Source organism: Rhinopithecus bieti, unplaced genomic scaffold (assembly GCF_001698545.2).
Source record: "Rhinopithecus bieti isolate Rb0 unplaced genomic scaffold, ASM169854v2 scaffold_68778, whole genome shotgun sequence".
Lineage (NCBI taxonomy): Eukaryota > Metazoa > Chordata > Mammalia > Primates > Cercopithecidae > Rhinopithecus > Rhinopithecus bieti.
The window spans coordinates 1,399,057-1,419,321 of record NW_016827519.1 but is presented as its reverse complement, the minus strand read 5'-3'; the positions used below and the strand labels follow the sequence as shown (position 1 = coordinate 1,419,321).

At 36.1% G+C, this 20,265-nt stretch overlaps 1 protein-coding gene across 3 annotated transcripts in view; it reads left to right on the top strand.

Annotated features, from left to right (window-relative positions):
• SLC5A12 (solute carrier family 5 member 12) overlaps positions 1-20,265 on the top strand; it is a 96,872-nt gene that overhangs the window by 62,715 nt on the left and 13,892 nt on the right. For all 3 annotated transcript variants that reach the window (XM_017863848.1, XM_017863849.1, XM_017863847.1), the window contains 6 exons: positions 1,704-1,858; positions 1,980-2,120; positions 7,081-7,210; positions 8,344-8,432; positions 13,007-13,119; positions 17,282-17,349. In XM_017863848.1, the coding sequence (XP_017719337.1) occupies positions 1,704-1,858; positions 1,980-2,120; positions 7,081-7,210; positions 8,344-8,432; positions 13,007-13,119; positions 17,282-17,349 (696 nt within the window). The remainder of the gene's footprint in view (positions 1-1,703; positions 1,859-1,979; positions 2,121-7,080; positions 7,211-8,343; positions 8,433-13,006; positions 13,120-17,281; positions 17,350-20,265) is intronic.

Sequence of the window (20,265 nt, the reverse complement as noted above, 5' to 3'; positions counted from 1 at the left end):
TAAGAAATTTATTATTTCTCAGACCATATGTGAACAAAATACATAAATACAATGCCTTTGGCAGGTACTTTAATGTCTATTTTTAAAATTGAATTTCAATTTTAATTACAAAAGAAGTGATGGGGCAACCCCAATGTCTTCTTTCATCTCAAGATGAAGATGAAGCCTGTCATCTTTTCACTAAAGTTCCTGACACTCTGGAGGAGTAACTAGAGATGATAATTCTGTTTTCAATGTTAAAATACCACGTCATTTCATTTTCATAGGGCTCATTCATTTCCCAAGCACTTACTGATATATCACTTTATTTCATCTTTCCCCACTTGCTCATCCCACATAGATCATGGTCCTAAGGACTTCTATACCTGCAATACTACAACACCCTCTCTTTTTCCTTCCTTCTTCTTGCCCAAATGTTCCCAACTGTAATTCTACATTAGAGTCGATGAGGGAGCTTTCAAAAGACACTGAGGACCAGACCCCATTCCAGACCTTAATTAATTCACAACCCGTGGGGATAGGGCTTAAATGTCATTTAATTATTTATTTTTCCTTTTACATTCCTCGAGTGACTCGCAAGGGGAACTGGGGTGGGTTCCATAACCACTGCTCTAACCTCTTGCCTAATCATTGTATCCTAGATTTTGCTATTAGATTCATCCTCCTGGACCTCTGTTCTGCTTACCTCACCATTTGACCATTCTGTAGCTCTTAAAACTCATTCCTCCATGAATGTCTGGAATATACCATTCCTTCCTAGTTCTTTGTTTGATATTCTACCATCTCAGTTTCCCAAAATATATTCCCTGTCACTAATTTCGCAAACAGTGTCTGTAGTTGTGCAAGCCAGACCCTATTGGTTAGTCTTCATTCCTTTACTTCTTTATCACCTGTATTCAATGAATCATGAGTTATGTTGATTTTACCTCCAAAATAGCTTTTAAGTCCATCCACTTCTTTTCATCTCTACCTTACCTCTATCTGCCAATCATATTGGGCATAGACTACTGAAATAAACTGAGATGGTCTCTCAACTCCTTTTCTTTTCCTGCAGTTGATTCTCCACACAATCACCAATGAAACTGCTGTGAAACAAAATCTCTCATCATGTAACTCTTGTTAATGCTTTCTTATGCTCCTGAGAAATCATTTAAGTGTCTTCATCAAAGTCTGTGTGGCCAGGCCTCTAGCAAATTCACCCAAAGAGCAAATTCCTCTTTGGGTGTTTCACACTTTTGACCAACATCTTCCAGTTTTCTTGTATTTCCTCAGGGAGCTGTGCTTCTTCACACATTCTGGTTCCCTCTTCTCTTTGTCCTCTGTAGTTGGTAAATTCCTACTCATTCTTCAGAAATTAGCTTGAACATCATTTCCTCAAGACCAGGTCAGGATTCCCTGTTTTATGCTCCTATAGTAACCTGTCTTTCTTAGTTGCACTTTCCACATTTTTAAGTAAATCACTATCTTGTTGTCTAACATCTGCTTCTCCCATTAGATTATAAACTCTATAAAGTTAAGGAAGGGGTCTGTCTCACTTTTCATTTTATTCTCATGCTTAACATGGTACTGGGCACATAAAAGATGCTCAGTGGCTGATGCTGAATAAACAAAAGAATGCATGCATGTATTAGCAGAGAGGCTTTGCAGAGCCAGAAGAGTTACAGGGTTTGTTTTCAAGAACTCAAACATTCTCTCTATTTCAGGGAGGATTAAAAGCAGTGGTGTGGACAGATGCATTTCAGATGGTTGTCATGTTTGTGGGCTTCTTAACGGTTCTCATTCAAGGATCAACTCATGCTGGTGGATTCCACAATGTATTAGAGCAATCAACAAATGGATCTCGACTGCATATATTTGAGTATGTCCAATGCAATTTTTTCATACTTTACAAAGATTTAGCTACATGACCTGGTCACCTAAAATAATATCTTGGGCATCAAATGAATATCTTTGTTCACTCATTTCTGTCTGTCTCATAGCTTTGATGTAGATCCTCTCAGGCGACACACTTTTTGGACTATCACAGTGGGAGGAACTTTTACATGGCTCGGAATCTATGGGGTCAATCAATCAACTATTCAGCGATGCATCTCTTGCAAAACAGAAAAGCATGCTAAGCTGTAAGTTCTTAGTAAAGACAAATTTTAATGTTTTATCTTACCTTATTTGGTACTTATTATATATTAATACTTCCTCTTGGGGCGTGTGTGTGTATGTGTATGTGTGTGTAAGAGAGAGGCAGAGAGACTCACTTAACTCTTTCAACTTTTTGAGCCCAATGTTACTACTGTCATCTCAGCAGGAAGTGGCCGAGAAGGGGTATGAACTGAAGTTGATTTGTCTTTTCTCTCGATTATTTGCTGCCTCCATTTATTGAGAAATTACTAGATTAAATTAGGTACTGTGGGTGGCGATGCAAAGGTAAATAGCTCACATTTCTTCCTCACTTGATTTAGCATGTGGTCTCTTCAACTATTATTTTTCTTTTCATGGGTTAAAAGGCACAATTAAATTTTTTAAAGAGTTTATTTGAGTGAACAGTGATTTATGAATTAGGCAGTTATCAAATAGAAGTAGCTCAAGGCCTCCATTGAGGGAACACAAGGGGAAAAATTATAGGTTAAACATGGAAGTAAAGCAAAGGAAATATTTGATTGGTTACATCTGTACAGTTGTCTTACTTGGTCTATCCGATTGGAAATTTCTTAGTTAGATATCTGTAAGTTATGTGGTGGTTTCTGAGTAGTTTGCATTAAGTTTCATTTTTTTTTTTTTTTTTTGATGTAGGCATTTACCAGAAAAAGCCCAAGTTAAGCTTCATTTATATTTGCAAAGGTTAAGCTCACTTAACAGATGTTTGTACTCTTAAAGTTTCCAAGGAGAGGTTAAAAAAATAAGAAAACAAAGGGTAATATAGCAAGCCACAGTGGATCTTCAGCTGCTCTGACTCTTTCCTGGTCTGTTTGCTCTGAAGGATACAAGCAGAGGCACAAGCATCAAACGTTTTCCAAGCCCTGAAAGCTATCCATGCTCCAAAATAGAGACCAAAGTTATATACACTTTCACAAAACTGGCAGAAATAAGCCAAAACTGCATCCAAAATGATTCTTCATCTTCAGTGTTGCTTCCCAAGGTTTCAACCTCCCCAGCCTAACCAGGATACACTAAACTTTTCTTAGAGAAATAGTCACTATGAATATTTCCCCAAGTGATTTTAAAATGCTTTCAATGCACAGTTTCTTATGTTCACTAAATAAAATATAAAATTGCCTGGAAATGATTCAACCATTTTGTAAGCTGAATTCCAAAAGGAGAACTGTAATGTAATATTTCACAGCTCTCAGAATAAGGAAATAAAAGCATTATCTGGTGTTCCATCAATTCACTGGTAACATATTCAAATCTTATTACAGTAAATAATATTGTAACAAACCCTCCACACATGTGGTCATCTCTTTATCAAACAGCTGTGTTATTGAAAATGCATGTGACTTAATCTGAAAAATTCATTTAAAATTCTGCTCTAAAATAAATTATAGTTGGCTATACCTGTAAAGAGAAGAATCCTTTGGTAAAATAAATAATAATTCTTTGTTATATCTAGTTTTAAAATATTATGAGTTTATATTATTTTCTTTTGTGAATATGCCTAATTTTCTATGTTAATACCTGAAAGTTAGGAAATGTGTCTTTTAATCATTTTCCCCACAAGACCAAGAACAATGCTTTGTGCTTATTAAATGTTTATCGCTTAGTAAACAAAGTAATGCCTTGAGAAGGTCATACTTGTGTGTATGTATATACACAGGGACACACACATGTATGGATGGGCATATATATGTGAGTGTGTCTGTGTACACACTCACATATATATGTAAATGAAAATTAAGGCTAACTAATCAGAAGCCATCAATGAACTTATCGTTATCTAACTAGGACATTTCCAACAAGATAGACCAAGTAATACAATTATATAGCTGTAATCAATCAATATGTGTACACACATACACACATATTTCTGCATATAAATCTTAAAACCTCATTTAGTAAAGTAGTTTAATTCAAGAAAAATAAATGCAATCCCATTCCTATAGTTACCCGGAAACTGGAATTTGCTGTACTAGTATTTAGTGAGTATGAAAGCTGGCAGAAAAGGAGGCATACTCATGAAGAAAGAAATGTACATAATTTCCTAACAAAATGTACATAATTTTCTAACATTCAGGACTGCCATTCCTGGTTCCACTCATGCTGACTCCCACGAAGGGATTAGGACTGTGATAGTAATTTTGTGAGAATAATGAAAGATGAAACATAAAAATTCGCTTTAGAAAAGGGATCCCTGAGAGAATCTAAGGTGATAGGGTTAATAAAATTCAGGAGAGAGAAATCGGTTCAGATGTTCGGTACAGTTGCAGTGCACAGAGCTGCAGGGGAGATTGCTGTGGTGGGGGAATGGTGAGGGCTCCCATCTGTCACATAGTTGGAGCCTTGAGGGCACTCAGGGGCATCTGGAAGCCACTCAGAGCCAGCTGCTGACTGACTGTCACCTAGGAGGCTCTACAGATGCCGATGAGATGTTTTGCTTTTGTTCCATTATCTGAGAGCCTAATGTAATTAAGACATTCCATGGGGTTTAGAAAAATCTCTGGTACTTGAGGAAAATTAATCCTGCAAAATAGGTAGGTAGAAATAGATCCATAAAGTTCACACTGAAAGTGGGCATGGGTTAGAATCAGGAGTGGCTCATATACATGCATTTGGTTTCATGACCAGAAATGTGATTATTCACCAAAGACAACTTAATCTAAAGCCAAATCTTCCTTGCACCTAGAAATAGTATCACTTACCAAGACAGTTACATGTGCTTCCTGGAAGTTAACTGTTCGTGTTTCTAAACCCTTGTTTATCTTTCAGGTCTGCTGGTAGCAAATGGTGCTGTGAGGGTAGGAGTTGATGCGGGGTATCACGTCCCATCTCCCACTTACGATGAGCACATCTACACACAGTTGCTTTTCCATTTCCATTTCCTTAGTTTATTTTCCCCTTATCTCTATCAGATCTAAAATTATCTTATCTTATTTATGTATGTATTTATTTATTTTCAGTGTTCATTACCTGCTTCTAATCCCAAAATGTAATCTCCACGAGGTTGGGTTTTGCATTGCTTCTTGCTATAGCCACAGTACCTAGAACAGGGCCTGGTACAGACAGTTGCCCAGTAAATACTTTTTGAATGGATCAATGAAAAAGCCTATTTTACAAACAGAAGAATTAACCCTTTATAGAACCAACATCCATTTAAAATGATAAACAAATTAAAAATACAATGACTTTAATGTTCTATTGCCACTGGTTTCTCATTTTGCATAGTTGACTGATAAACTTGTAAGATTGTTTTGGATAATATATGACTGTCCTCTGTATGGCTATATAACTTCCACATATTTTTACAGAGTGTAACTCATTAAATCCTCATAATCCTATAATAAAAAGTAAGGCAGTTACATTACATTCTTTTTACAGATGATATAACTGACTCAGAGTGTTATGTGACTTATCTAAAGTCACATAGTTGTTAAGGGTTTAAAGACTTTTAACTACAGGTCCAATGGTGTATTTTAAAAAGAAACAGTGTAAAAAATGTAATTATGTAGTCATGAATTTCTACCATTAATTTCTTCAATCATTTCATCATTTCTTACCAAAAAAATAATTTTATATTTGCTATATGCTGGAACTGTTCAATGCTCTGGGAACACAAAACAATAATACATGAATAAATATAGAACTTCAGATCATAAATACTATAGTGACATAATTGATTATAAGGAGTAGAAACTGACAAGAGAGCAGGAAGTGAATGTTGCAAACAAGGATGAACAGGAAAGCCTCTCTAGATGGCCAGAGCAAAGGCTTGAATAGAGTTGGCCTAAAGAAGGTTGGAGACAGCCAGAGTACAACTAAAGCAATTATCGGTATTGCTGATTTTATGTAGCAATTGTATTCCCAAAGCCCAGCAAGAAAAACAAACAAACACATAAAAATCATTGCATTGGCAAAATACTTTCAAAGAAGTAGCCTTTGAGATAAAAACTTCTTTTAAACTGTGAAGTGAAAACTCCTCTAAGTGGGATAATTATCTGGCATATTTGCCTTATAAATGTGGACTTTGATTTAAGGGTCTTCTGAAAGTCAACTACACCTATACAGTATAGGTTTTAGAGGACTTTGAAATAAATGTATGTCCTTACATTTAAATATGATTCCCTTCAAACAGTGACTAGATCTTAGACAATGTTCAGCGTTGCTCTCTTGGGCCCCTGTGGCCATCTCCACAGTGAGTTTGTTTATTCTCTCAGGCCAAGGTAAGGCCAGCCTACTTTCATGTCCTCTCTGGAATTGAGGAAATTAGTAAAATTTCTACTTTCAAAGGACAGTAATGAATACAACATAACTGTAGGATACTACAAAAGCACCCAGGCTGGAATTAGGCATATCTGTGCCTTTTAAAATAAAATGAATTGCACCACATAATATGGGTATGATGATCCTAAGTTTTTCGTACTCTCTGTTGTCTTTTTAAAAAACCAACTCTAACTTTTATCTGCATTAATCTCCAAAGTGAATATTTCCAACACTTACCTATTTCTGTATTACCTCATTATTCCTCTGGAAAAGATGTTAAAATATAAGTTGCCTTTTGACAGTTTTATGAATTGAGTAGGGGAAAATCACTGGAAGTTATATAATATGAGTGATCGGTATGTGAAATTTAATCCAAGAGAATAGATCTCATACCACACATATTAAGACTTTGCAGAAAACTCCTGATTTCAAAGGAAAATTCACTTAAAATCTTACTTTATTTAAATTTGGTAATGAGTCTAAAATGTAATATTCTCAAGCAAAAAAAAAAAAAATAGCAAAAGTATAAAGTGTAGTGATTCTTAAAGGCTATAGAATTTTATTTTACTAGCAAAAAGGCCCAAAATCCTTTACCTTGAGTACTTGATAATGACCTTACCACACCATGATATGGTATGCAGGCTACCAATAGGCCGATGTGCTCTTTTCTAGTGCCTTGTATTTTAACTTGCTGGGTCTCTGGATCATTCTGGTGTGTGCTGTCTTCTCTGGCTTAATCATGTATTCTCACTTCAAAGACTGTGACCCTTGGACTTCAGGCATCATCTCAGCACCAGACCAGGTATGGGTTTTCTTGAGGACAGTGGGGAACGTCTGGAATGAGAATGCTTCTGGTCATTGTTGGGTAATGTTGGCTTTTCTCTTTTTCTGCCTGGACTGCTCACTGTTTCTCAAACCCCAAGAAGTTGGCTTCTTTCTTCTCTTTGGTAATATCTGCATGTACCAGGTTCAAATATAGGGGAATGAGAAGGTAAAAAAGAGGGCACCTTGGCCAGGCGCGGTGGTTCACATCTGTAATCCCAGCACTTGGGGAGGCTGAGGCAGGCAGATCACCTGAGGTCAGGAGTTCGAGACCAGCCTGGCCAACATGGCGAAACCCCGTCCCTACTGAAAGTACAAAAATTAGTCGGGCATGGTGGCGGGCGCCTGTAATCCCAGCTACTCAAGGGGCTGAGGCAGGAGAATTGCTTGAATCTGGGAGGCAGAGGTTGCAGTGAGCTGAGATGGTGCCACTGCACTTCAGCCTAGGCGACAAGAGTGAAACTCCATCTAAAAAACAAAAAAAAGAGGGCACCTCACCTTGTTTCTGAAGACAAGGCTTGGTAGCATAGCAAGTTTGGGAACAGTGGAATGCAGGCTTGAACTATGGCTTTGGATGTTGCTTCTGCCTTTGGACTCTTCCTACAGGTTTCACAGTTGATTAAGGAACCTCAGATTGAAGACAATGACCCTTATTTCCACAATGCCTGCCTCTTTTCATGTCTTCTCAGCATAATTTAAATATCATGCTGGTATAGCACAGTAAACATGGTTTTGGAAACTTTATTTATGGAAAATATGCTGACGAGAAGCAATCATTTGCCTTCCCTCTCTATATGTATTTAACTGTCCTGCTCTGTCAAAGAGGGGCTCCTCTGCCACAAACCTGGAGGTAGAGTAGAACATCATATCTAGATTCCCTGAAGACTTCTTTTATGGGTTTGATTTTAGGGCTTAGTTGCTAACATTCAGGATAAACAGGAAAGAAAATGGCATATATTGAAAACAAGGAAAATAAACTTCCTACCTCCTTTTGCTCAAAAGCTATTTTCCCACATTTCAAACACTAATGAGAAGACCGCTAATCCTATTTTTTCTCTCTTTTCTTTTCTTTCTTTCTTCATTGTATGTTTTTATTTTTTGCCTCCTCTTCAGCTGATGCCGTACTTTGTCATGGAGATATTTGCCACAATGCCAGGACTGCCAGGACTTTTTGTGGCTTGTGCCTTCAGTGGAACTCTGAGGTTCGTATATCAACAATAATCTGATGATGATGATGGAAAGGATGACAAGGATGATGGTGTAGTGATCGACAGTATTCAGCAAGCACCCACTGTGTGTAAACTGACCTTCTGAATGTGTTATTTGTATTTGCTTGTTAGTTGGCATACAACATATGAGGCTAGAACCTCACTCATCATCAGTATACAGATAAGGAAAATGAGATTTAGCCAGATAGAAAAATTACCTATGGTGAGTTAGTCAACTGCAGGGGCTGGATGTAAGCCTTGATCTGTCCCTACTCAAGACTTTTATTCTCGCTATCCTACCTTGTCTGATGCTAATTGACCCCACACTTTCACATCACCTTTACATAAAGCAGCTCACTCTGCTGGCTCTTCTTATTCATTTGGCTGCAATATGTATAGTCATGTACCACATGATGTTTCAGTCAACGATGGACTGCATATATGATGATGGCCCTATATTTTAATACCGCATTTTATCATACCTTTTCTATGTTTAAGTACACAAATGCTTTGCGATTGTATTACAATTGCCTATAGTATTCAGGACAGTAACATTCTGTACAGGTTTGCAACCTGGGAGCAGTAGGCTATACCGTATACCCTAGGTGTATAGCAGACAATGCCATCTAGGCTTATGTAAGCACATTATGATGTTTGCACAATGATGAAATCACCAAACAATGCATTTTCTCAGAGCATAGCCTTGCCATTAAGCAATGCATGGCTATATATTCTGCACATCTATTCTTTGCATTCCATTCATCTCATCTTTAATAACACACTCAGACAGCTAATAACTTCCATTCCTCAAATAAGGGCATTATTCTAAATACAAAATCATTCATGTATTTTATTATGGCAAATATTTTAGAAGACTTATATTATGCCAGACACAGTTGGTGACATCAGGGATATTGCAGAGAACAAGACTGACATAAGCACTGTCCTTGCTAATATAGAGTTCGCTTTCTAACAGATGTGGCAGATGGCCATGTGAGTAAAAAAGATAAATAAGATTGTGTCTGAAAATAGCAAACAGTATAAAGGAAATAACAGCGTGTATCCTCAAGAGAGATGAGGTCTGAGGGACCTAATTTTGTTAGGCTCTTTAAGGAACTCCTTTCTGAATATGTGATACTTGTATTGAAATCTAAAGGATGCAAAAAAGCCAGCTATGTGAAGAACACAAGCAGGAACATTTACAGGCAGGGGGAAAAGCAAATACTAAAGCCCTGGGGAGACAAACTGTATGGAGTGTTTGAAGAACAGAGGAAACACTGGCAGGTGGGGATGAGTTAGAAGAGGTGAGCAAGAATCAAATCATGATGAGCCTTCATGAAATGGTAGAGTTTGCATTTCAAGTGAAATAGGAAATCATTAGAAGGTTTGAAACCAAGGGAGTGAGTGATATACAAATTGAAGACTTGGTCTTCTCTGTCAGGAAGATTTGAGCTTTCCTCTTTATATATAAGAAAAGTAGCCAATTGACCTATATATAAGAAAAGTAGCCAATTGACTGCTTTTCTCATTTGTTCATTATTTATTTGCTTTATTAATGACATTTTTGAGCACATAAAGATTTTAATTTATATTAATGTTTTATATTCTGATTTCAGGGTTAACATCATTCTCAGAAAGGTTTGTCCATTCTATGATTGTAAATAATCAACTAGATACCATTCTAGTATACTTATGGTTTTATTCAATATTAACATTACTAAATTGTCTAGACTATACATGTGATATAAGAAATTAAGTGAAGTTCCTGCTTTATTTTCTTTGTAAACTAGTAACCAAGTTGTCCCATTTGTCTTTAATAAATAGGCCATTTTTCACCACTGACTTGAAATATTACTTTTATTACATTCTATATTCTTCTTTGTATTTTATACCTTTTCTTAATTATCTTTTACATTCTTTTCATGTATTGGTCTTTAGCTATGCCAACACCAATAATTTTGATGACTGTGCTTTAAAATATAATTTATCTATTAGGCTGATACCCTAATTAATTTTATTTTACAGAACTTTCCTGATACCTAGGGGTTTTTAAAAAATATTCTTAGTTGATTCTTTGGGGTTTGATTGTAATCAAGTATCTGCAAATACTCTTGACTTTTTTTCTTTCTTTTTAATAGGCATACTTCTATGTTTATTTTCTTATGTAATTGTGCTTTGAGAACAATAATAAATAATTAAGGTAATAACAGAAATCCTCGTTTTATTATGTACTCTAAAGGGAATATTTCTTTGATTTTACAATTTAATAAGGTATTGACTTTTGGTTTGAAAGGTATTATTTATATTTGAGAATATTTGCATAAATTATTTAAAAGTAAAAGAATAAAATGCATATATTTATGCTAATTTTAGAAAGATGTTTATGTCAGTGGTATATTTTGGTAAAATTTTAGCATTTTTGAAATGGATATATAATTTTGCTCTTTCAAAACTTTTAGCATGTTAATATGTTGACAGATTTCCAAAATAGCAATATCCTTGAATTTACATAATGACTTTACCTTAGGATTTTAATTTAGTGTACTGCTGACTTGTCTTTACTAATACTGTTTTTAGAATTTTGCATCAATAGCACACAGAGACAGTGTCCTATGGTGTTGGTCCTAGGATCTCAAGGACACTAAGGACAGAGATAATGAGCACCAGAGACTCAAACACCAGTAAGGGTCACACTCTGTCTTTTTGTCTCTCTCTACATGCTTTATTTTTTGCCCTCTTACTCTAAGGCTTACTCTTTCCAGCCTGGAGAAATATGGCTGTTAACAGAATAAATCCCCCATAAAAGAATGTTGATTCCTTTATTCTAAGTATCAAATTTTCAAGGAAGAAACACACTGGACAACATATGGTACAGAGAGATTACTGCTGCCACAACCACAAGGAGACTGTGGGGACAGAGAAAGGAAAAGACAGGAGTGGGGATAGAATGGGGAGATAGTGGTTGAGACATAGAGGAAAAAATATTTCCACTATCTTGTAGCAGCTTTAGAATCTGAAAATTGACATATGGATACACCTGACTGCCAATGCAACCCTGCAAAGGTTCTACAAACCTTACCCTGCTGGGCCAAATTCAACTTTCTGCTCCTCCCACCCAAAGGATTCAAAGATTAATCTTGATGTTAGAAACTTTCACAAGATGTATATTAAGACAAAGATTTTGGGAGCATAAAAAGTCCTTTTATTTAATCATCTTCTTTCCTTATTTAACTTTTATGGAGCTCCAGATAGAAGAGGAGTCTGGCAGGGATCACATATCATGTTTTAATTCTTAGAAAAATAAGAATAGTACCCCCAAAGCACTTAGTTTTCAGATATGGGTCTTGGACAGTTTTTACTTCCTCTGTATGTATTACTTAGACAAGTCATAGCTATATTTTGTGTTCAAGTGAGCACTGGAGGATAACAGAATAATTTTTAATGAATATAAATGGAAAACTTACAAATTCCTAGACATCTTTTGTTCATTGGCCTGTTTCTTTTCCATAATTTTTTTTTTCATAGTTGTGATTTTGCATCACTTGAGTTGAATATTTTATCTATTACACTCGCTAAAATATTCCAGGTCTGTATGACGAATTAAAGAAGGTCTCATGTCATTCTGCAAAGAAAACCCCAACGTTCAGGTGCTGTGTCACCTAAGCAAGTTTTAGGTCAAATAAGATTGAGCTCTGATTGGAAAGTGAGAGAGGGAATATCAGAGGTTTTATGCAGTTTCGATTTATGGACACTTCCCAGTCTTATCTCTTGCCACTTTCTCTTTTACTGTTATAATATCATTCTAGCAACGCTGGTAGATTTCGGTTGTTGAATGTAACAGCTCCTTTTTATGTTGAGACATTTATATGTAAGTTTTCCTTTTTCCTACAACATCTTTTTCCCATTTTGCGTGGATCTTCCCAGTGCCTATCTGTCACTTCCTAAGGAAAATTTTCCAAACTACATATCAATTTAGGTCTCTGTATGCTCTTACAGCACCTTGCTATTTTCCTTCACAACAATTTCACAACTGTAAGCAGGTAAATAATTGTCAATAGTTTGTGTACCACTTAGAGTGCAAGATCTATGTCTTTCTGGTTCACCATTGTATGCTTGATACCCAGAATGAATAAAACGATGTATAAATAAATGAGTGAATAATTAATAATGAGTGGCAGGCTGTACTGATTCCTGGGATAGGGTAGTCACTACTTTCTGCTTCCACTCCAACCTGAACACACACATAGATACACACACACATATTTCCTCTGGTGCTGTCTGCTAGTTCATTTAACCTCTTGTTAAGAGGGATTAGTGGGTGTTAGATTATGAAAGCCTAGCTTCTTCACTGTAGTTCATGGAAAAAATTTAAGCACAATAGCATGGAAAAAGATTTCAAAGATGAGTAAAGAGGCCATATAGTTCTCATGGAGTCTCAGAAGATAGAGACCTGTCTGCATCTGTTTTTCCTAGAGCCTTGCCTTATCTTTCTGCCCTGGACAAGAGGGCAGGCTGATAGTTCTGCCTTATGTAGCTTAGACCATGTTCTCACTTTTCTTTCCTTATAGCACCGTGGCTGCCAGCATCAATGCCTTGGCAACAGTGACCTTTGAGGATTTTGTCAAGAGCTGTTTTCCCCATCTCTCGGACAAGCTGAGCACCTGGATCAGTAAAGGCTTATGTAGGTACAGCTGGTGGACCTTCTATTCCATATCATGAAATGTACGTGTGGTACATGTCAAAATCCTGCACGTGCTATTCAGGACACACTTATAAACACAAATGCACAGTGAGACATGTGAAGAATCCCACATATAGATTCTTACACTTCCAAAGATCCGGCAGGGTATCAGGAAAGAATGACTAGCTAGTTTACCTTAACTGACTTTATTTTCAGATACTCTTCTATACTTACCCCACACTCTAAACTAGGCTTATCCAACTCACGGCCTGTGGGCCACATGCGGCCCAGAATGGCTTTTAATGCAGCCCAACACAAATGTGTAAACTTTCTTAAAACATTCTGGATATTTTTGTATTTTTTAAAATCTTATCGGCTATCATTAGTGTTTGTGTATTTTCTATGTACTCCAAGGCAACTTCTTCTTTCAATGTGGCCCAGGGAGGCCAAAAGATTGGATGCCCCTGCAGACTAATCACATCAATCTGTCTTGATTACACCGTGTGATGGTCATATTAGTCTCTCTACATGGGAAGATGTTGTGCTCACTATGGCCAGTCACCTTGCCAAAGAAAAGCCGAATTCTTTTCTGAAGAATTGTTCCTTATTACCAAACTCCCAGTAACCCCCTCAAAGAATAATTGCTCCTTGCTTAATCATGCAATTGCATATTATGTTTATAATCACTTCAGCACTTACCAGAGAAATTGCAGTTTCACAAGGTTTACTTTTTAAAGTATAAACAAATTATGTATTTACTAATAGAAAATATAAGTAATTTGGGAAAACTTATGTACATTGTTAAATAAAATTATACCTATTTTTCTTGGTATGTATTATGAAATCTCGTTCTAGCAGGATTGAATAAATAATTATGTGGCAGCATTGAGTGTTGATACATTTTTTGTGTGCTTAATATTAGTATTTTCTAAAATTGCCCAAGTTAGTAGACAAAATGGCATCACATTTTGCTCTTAATTTACATCTTTGAAATATAGATCATCTATTTTCAGATACGTAACTGATTTTTTATATTTTTGTAAAAAATTATTATGCTTTCTGTGTATTTGTTGATGAGACAGTAGAAATTTTATTGTTGCAAAATCTCTTTACATAGAAGGAAGTAAGTCCTTGTCTATTGCTACGCAATGCTCTCCCAGCTTAATTATTTTGAAACATATTTTGCATGTACACGAAAACTTTCATTTTGTTTGATCAACATATACATTTCTTTATTTTATCATTTCTTTATGCTTATAACATTTTATTAGCATTAAAAACTTACTTTACGTTTATATTTTCTTTTAGATTGTAAGAACTTTTATATTTTATATTTAATACATCTAAATTACTTATTTGATTTATTATTTAAGATGATAAATTAAATTGTTTTTCTTTTTTTTTTTTTAAGACGGAGTTTCACTTTCATTGCTCAGGCTGGAGTGCAATGGCATGATCTCAGCTCACCGCAACCTCCGCCTTCTGGGTTCAAGCGATTCTCCTGCCTCAGCCTCCCGAGAAGCTGGGATTACAGGCTTGTGTCACCACACCAGGTTACTTTTATGTGTTTTTAGTAGAGATGGGGTTTCTCCATGTTGGTCAGGCTGGTCTTGAACTCCCGACCTCAGATGATCTACCGGCCTCGGCCTCCCAAAGTGCTAGGATTACAGGTGTGAGCCACCACATCCAGCCACTAAATTGTTTTTTTTTATATAGTTCACTTCCCCAGCATTATTTTTCCAATATTCCTGTTTTAAACATATTTTCATTAATAAAAATATATAACATAAATTTTTTTCATCTATAAGAATATGTTTCATAGTATATACTTATTTTCTGTAATTACAGGACTAAACCATCTTGTTTTATATTATAACTTTGTAGTATTTTATTTAAATATATGATAAAACAATTTCTCATTTTCTTACAGTTTAAAATTAAAATGTTTCCATTGTAATTTTACCAAAAAAATTGGCTATTCATTACTGTTTATTCTTTCAAAATGACTTTAATGTTTATTCCATGGAACCTATCTGAAGCCCCCACTGCCACTCCTCAATCCCATGGGATTCCATTAAACCTGAAAACATATTTGGAAACAACTGATATCTTTGTCAGTCTTCCACCTAGCAATAGAATTTATTTTTTTCTATTTAACTGTATTGTATTTTTTTATTTTACGTATTAACTATACTAACGTCTTCCTCTTTCAGCTCCTCTTCCTTCCTCCCCCCGCTCTCTTCTCTTCTTTCTCCTCTCTCTTCTTCTTCTTCTTTTATTCATCCTCCTCCTCCTTCTCCTTTCCTTGATAATATGAGTAAGATGCTTTCCACATAATGTCTGCTAAACTATTATCAATGTGGAAAGCTGTAATTTTTGTTTGTTTTTGTTTTGAAAATGATATATCTGACCATTGACTCAACTCTCGTTGATTCTTAACATGCAAATTGATTTTATTGAAAGTGTGGTTGTTGCTTGCAAGTATGAATAGTTTTACCATCCCTTTATGCTTAATTGGTTTTCTAATTTAGGTTGTTTTCCATATCTTTCACTTTTTCTCTTATTTTCATAACTTTGTCCTTTTCTTCTGTATACTTGAAGAATTCAAGTTTTTCTCTGTGTTACTTTGAATTCTCCCTATATAAACTTCTTAACAATAATGATTTTAATTATGCTATTGTGTTATGTTCCTTATATTTTATTATAAAAATTAAATTATTTGGCCAAGTTTAAAAATTTTATTGTGAATTATCGTGTATACATTGCCTAGATTTCCCATTAATATAAAAGCTAAGCTTGCTTTTAGCATATCCATCCAGTTGTCTATCCATCCATTAATCCATCATATTTTTGGTACATTTAAAAGTAAATTGTGGACTTCTGCATACTTCCCCCAAATTATTTTAACATGCACATTGTTCATGATAATTCAGTATTTGAAAAGCTGGAAAAGAGAGCCTCAAAAGTTGCTAGCCTGATTTCATTTTAAGAGTAAGTTTCCGATAGGAAATATCATGTACTGAATCTGAAATAAAATAAAAATGATAAATACATAGTACTTGCTGTGTACCAGGCATTGTTCTTGGGTATATGCATATACTTGTTGGATTAATTTACAAGTAGTTACTTTCTACAGTGAAAGTTGTTAGAGACAGGAATCACATTCTAACTTTATAGCACTGGCATCTGGTGCAGTGTCAAATCTATGGTTGGTATTCAATAAGATTGAATTAATAGTCATGTTGGGAACTGGGCTGGATATATAGCTGACAGAGAATGTTCAAAAAGAATCAACACAATAGTTTTCTTTCCATTTCTGTCACTGTGTCTCTGTCTCTGTCTACTTGCTACTTTTTGCCTTTCTCTGTATTATTTAGTTTATGTGTTATTATTGGAATTCAGTGTACTCTTGAGATGATTTTAAACAAAGATGTATAAAAAATGGCTTTTAAAAGATGGTTTAGAGGCCGGGCGCGGTGGCTCAACCCTGTNGAAAAGACGTTATTTTTACACATTTACTAAAACATACATGCTGATTTATTAGTGAGCTTGTATGATACCAGAAGAGCACCTTACTCTGAAGGCCCTTATGGTGATATAGAAACAAATAAATCATTATGTAGCATAACTAAGGACTATAAGGATAATACAAATAAAGCGCCAAAGGGAAAATCTGAAAACTTTCCAGATGTGCAAAATCTGTTAGATAGAATGTGTAGACATTATTTAGCTATTGTTAAGATGAAAAGCTACTGGACTCCTGGAATTAGTAGCTTCTTTTTCAGCTCCTTGCTGGAGGGTGGTTGCCCTGGAATTAATTTCCACTAATTTTGTCTAGATTTAGTCTGGACCTTTCTCACATTTTCATGTGATTTCCACATAACAGATTTCTTCTAGAAGCTTAGGATAACCCTTGAGGCTGGATACCAGTTCATTCCGCCTGACCTGAGGAAGCAGGTCATTGAAACTTTCCCTTGGTAGAGAGACTTCCTAAATGCCTCTCTTGGGGCTGATGATGGCTGAATGTGGAGGACGGTCCTCACTGAGATCCCTTTGCAAAGGGCTTGCATCAGAGACAGTTTTGAGTGCGGGCTCAAGTCATCCCTTGAAGTCAAGAATCCCTCAGGAAATTACGGTTGTAATTTGTCTTTCTTTCTTTCAGGTCTCTTATTTGGTGTGATGTGTACCTCTATGGCTGTGGCTGCATCCGTCCTGGGAGGTGTTGTGCAGGTAACGAAAGAAGAAAAAGACACATTTGATGTCACCAGAACTTCCCTCCACTCTCTTCTAATGTCCTGCCTCTTCCTCCAAGATCCAAAGGCTGACATTTAATAATACCAGCTCCCAATTAAAAATACATGTAAAATTTCAACCAAAATCACTTTCAGAAGGAGAAACTATTAAAAGTAGTAATAGGATAGTGAGATAAAATTAGAAACTCCTAAAAATTCAGATCTGAGAATTTATTATCCTGATATAAAAGTAGTGATAATAATAGTTAAAACAATAATAATTAACATGTATGTAACACTCTGTTCTGGGCAGAGTCCTAAATGTATTATTTCATTTAATCTTCATCACTTCTCTTAAAGTAGTATAATTAATGCACTAATTTTCCAGATGAAGAAACTAAGAAGTAACTGTCCCAAAGTTACATAATTAAAGAGTGGTAGAATGGAATATCTACTCACCTCCACCTATCATCCAAGATGAACTCACAGCTCTCAATTCCATAAAAGATCAATACTAAAAGGAACCTTATGTTTCAATTATAATCTGTTTCAGTTATCTTCATTTTGCAGGTGATTACAGGAAAAAAAGTAAAAATATCCTGTTCAAGGTCTCACAGTTAGTGGAAAAACTAGGTTTATGACCCAAGTCTCCTGAGCCACCCATCCCCATTCCCCGTGTTACCCAACTCACAAAACAGCATCAGATAAGCACGTCTTCAGGTTCAAGCGATTCTCCTGCCTCACCCTTCCCTATAGCTGGGATTACAGGTGCCCAGTTAATTTTTGTAGTTTTAGTAGAGATGGAGTTTCGCCATATTTGCCAGACTGGTCTTGAACTTCTGACCTCAAGTGATCCACCAGCCTCGGCCTCCCAGAGTGCTGGAATTACAGACGTGAGCCACCACAACTTGCCTTATGTAATCTGAACATCATTTAGAGTTTCTTATCATGGTATAAGTTTTCAATAAGTGTTTTTTCAAATGAAGATATGAGTCACAGTAAGTGAATAATAATCATTAATGTTTATAGAAGGCCTTCCAGTTCCCAGAGCAGTTTAACTTACTTGATCCTTCCAATGATTACTTAGATAAGTTCCATTAATTCCATTATAAGATTCAGGGAACAAATCTGGGAGAGCTAAGTGATGGAATAATTCACTTGTCTACATAAAAGAACTTGTGGGACATGGTGTCCTTTCTAATAGGCCATTAACATACTGTTTTATCACAGATGCTTTATAATCCCTTCATAATGTTTGAAGCACTCTGATATATACCCGTCTACACAGCAGAAGTGGCAAGGTGGCGAGGTTTGTCTTTAGTGATCTCAGGTACTTTTTTAAGATTTATTTTCCTATTCATGGAACCTATATTTCCAAGTTGCCTCTTGATGTCTTGTGCTCCACAATCAGTATTTACTCTTAAGAAAGTATCATCATGTCCAACTGGTGGTGATTAGAGTCACTAAATTGTTTTCCTCCAGAGATATTTCCACTGTAAGGTCCTCTGCATTTGAAGTATGAGGGGCTCCAGATAGGCAAGGACTCCTCCAAAGACTGGTGGAAAACAATTCTTGTAGTGAGGAGGAAGTGGTGAGTGATGCCCTCATCCTCCTGCCTTCGTTCAGTTGAGTATGCTGGGCCCACCTTCTTGATTGATTAAGATGTGTGCCATGCAGTTTAAGAGATGTTGATAGGCAAGAATGAAAACCCTGATCTCTCCTTTCCTAGGAGAGGTATTTGACTCCAAGGTGGTCCACTCATTTCTCTGAACACATCTGACTTTGATGGGCAAAATAAGGCAACTATAATTCCCTTATTTAATTTTCCAAACACCCTTGCTAAATTGAGTTTAATGCACAACATTCGTGTTCAGAATTTACATATGGGAAGAAGACAAGAAATCAGGTACCCTAGGGATGAGGTATAGAGCCAGGTTTAATTTCATTTCATGTTTCTGAAACCACCCTGTACCCATGGTATGTGTTTATGGGTGGTGCTGAGGGTGAGAGTGGGGCAGCTTAAGTTCCTTAAACAAAGACCCTTTCAATGTTTTAGTTAAAGACTTTAGAAAATGTGTTCTGGAAAGTCTCATCCTGCGACATGTTCCAAGAAACAAAATTTCCACAGTCAAAAGACTTTGGAATACACTGCACACTACATTCCACTCCCCCAAATCCACATGATACAGGGGCATATTGAAGGCTCCGAAAAATCCTCTAGTAAGGAAACCTGTTTCACTTGAAACATGTGACCACAGAACCACAATGGAGTGGATGGAGAGTAGTGGGGCAGGAGGGGCTGGGGTCAAATAGCAGCAGGGAAGATCAGAAGGTATTTGGGCATTGAGGAGTAGGCTGAATTAGATGAGCTATAAGTCTTCCTCTAATTAAACAGGCTTAATATTAACAAAAGAAAGGTAAAAATTAAAATTAGTTTGCTTGTACACTACAGAAACATACATAGTTTTAAATCCAGGAACTCTTGAATTCCTCCCCCACCACCTTGTTTTGTTGTTGTTGTTGTTTGTTTGTTTGTTTGTTTTATCATGTGAAGGCCTTTTTCTTCTGAGGCATGGTAGCTAGTGACTTTGTAAGAGATTGTGAAATATTTTTCCCACAGGGGAAGATAAAATTACCTTTACTAATTTATTGACTCTCCTATGTAATCATTAGTAAATGAACTTTCAAATTCAGCGACCCTAGAAACTGTGAATCAATGCTATCAGTCAGCAGAGGAAATGCCAGGAATATTAACTTAAGTATTGATACTGGGTAAGAAGCAAGGCTTTACCCTCATCTACCTCCATTTTGTCAAGAAAATAGCTGAGGCATTGACTTCTCTGAAATTAATCTGGAAAAAACAATCAAGCATTGGAACCCATCTTTCTGGGAAAAAAAAAAAAAAAAAAAAAAA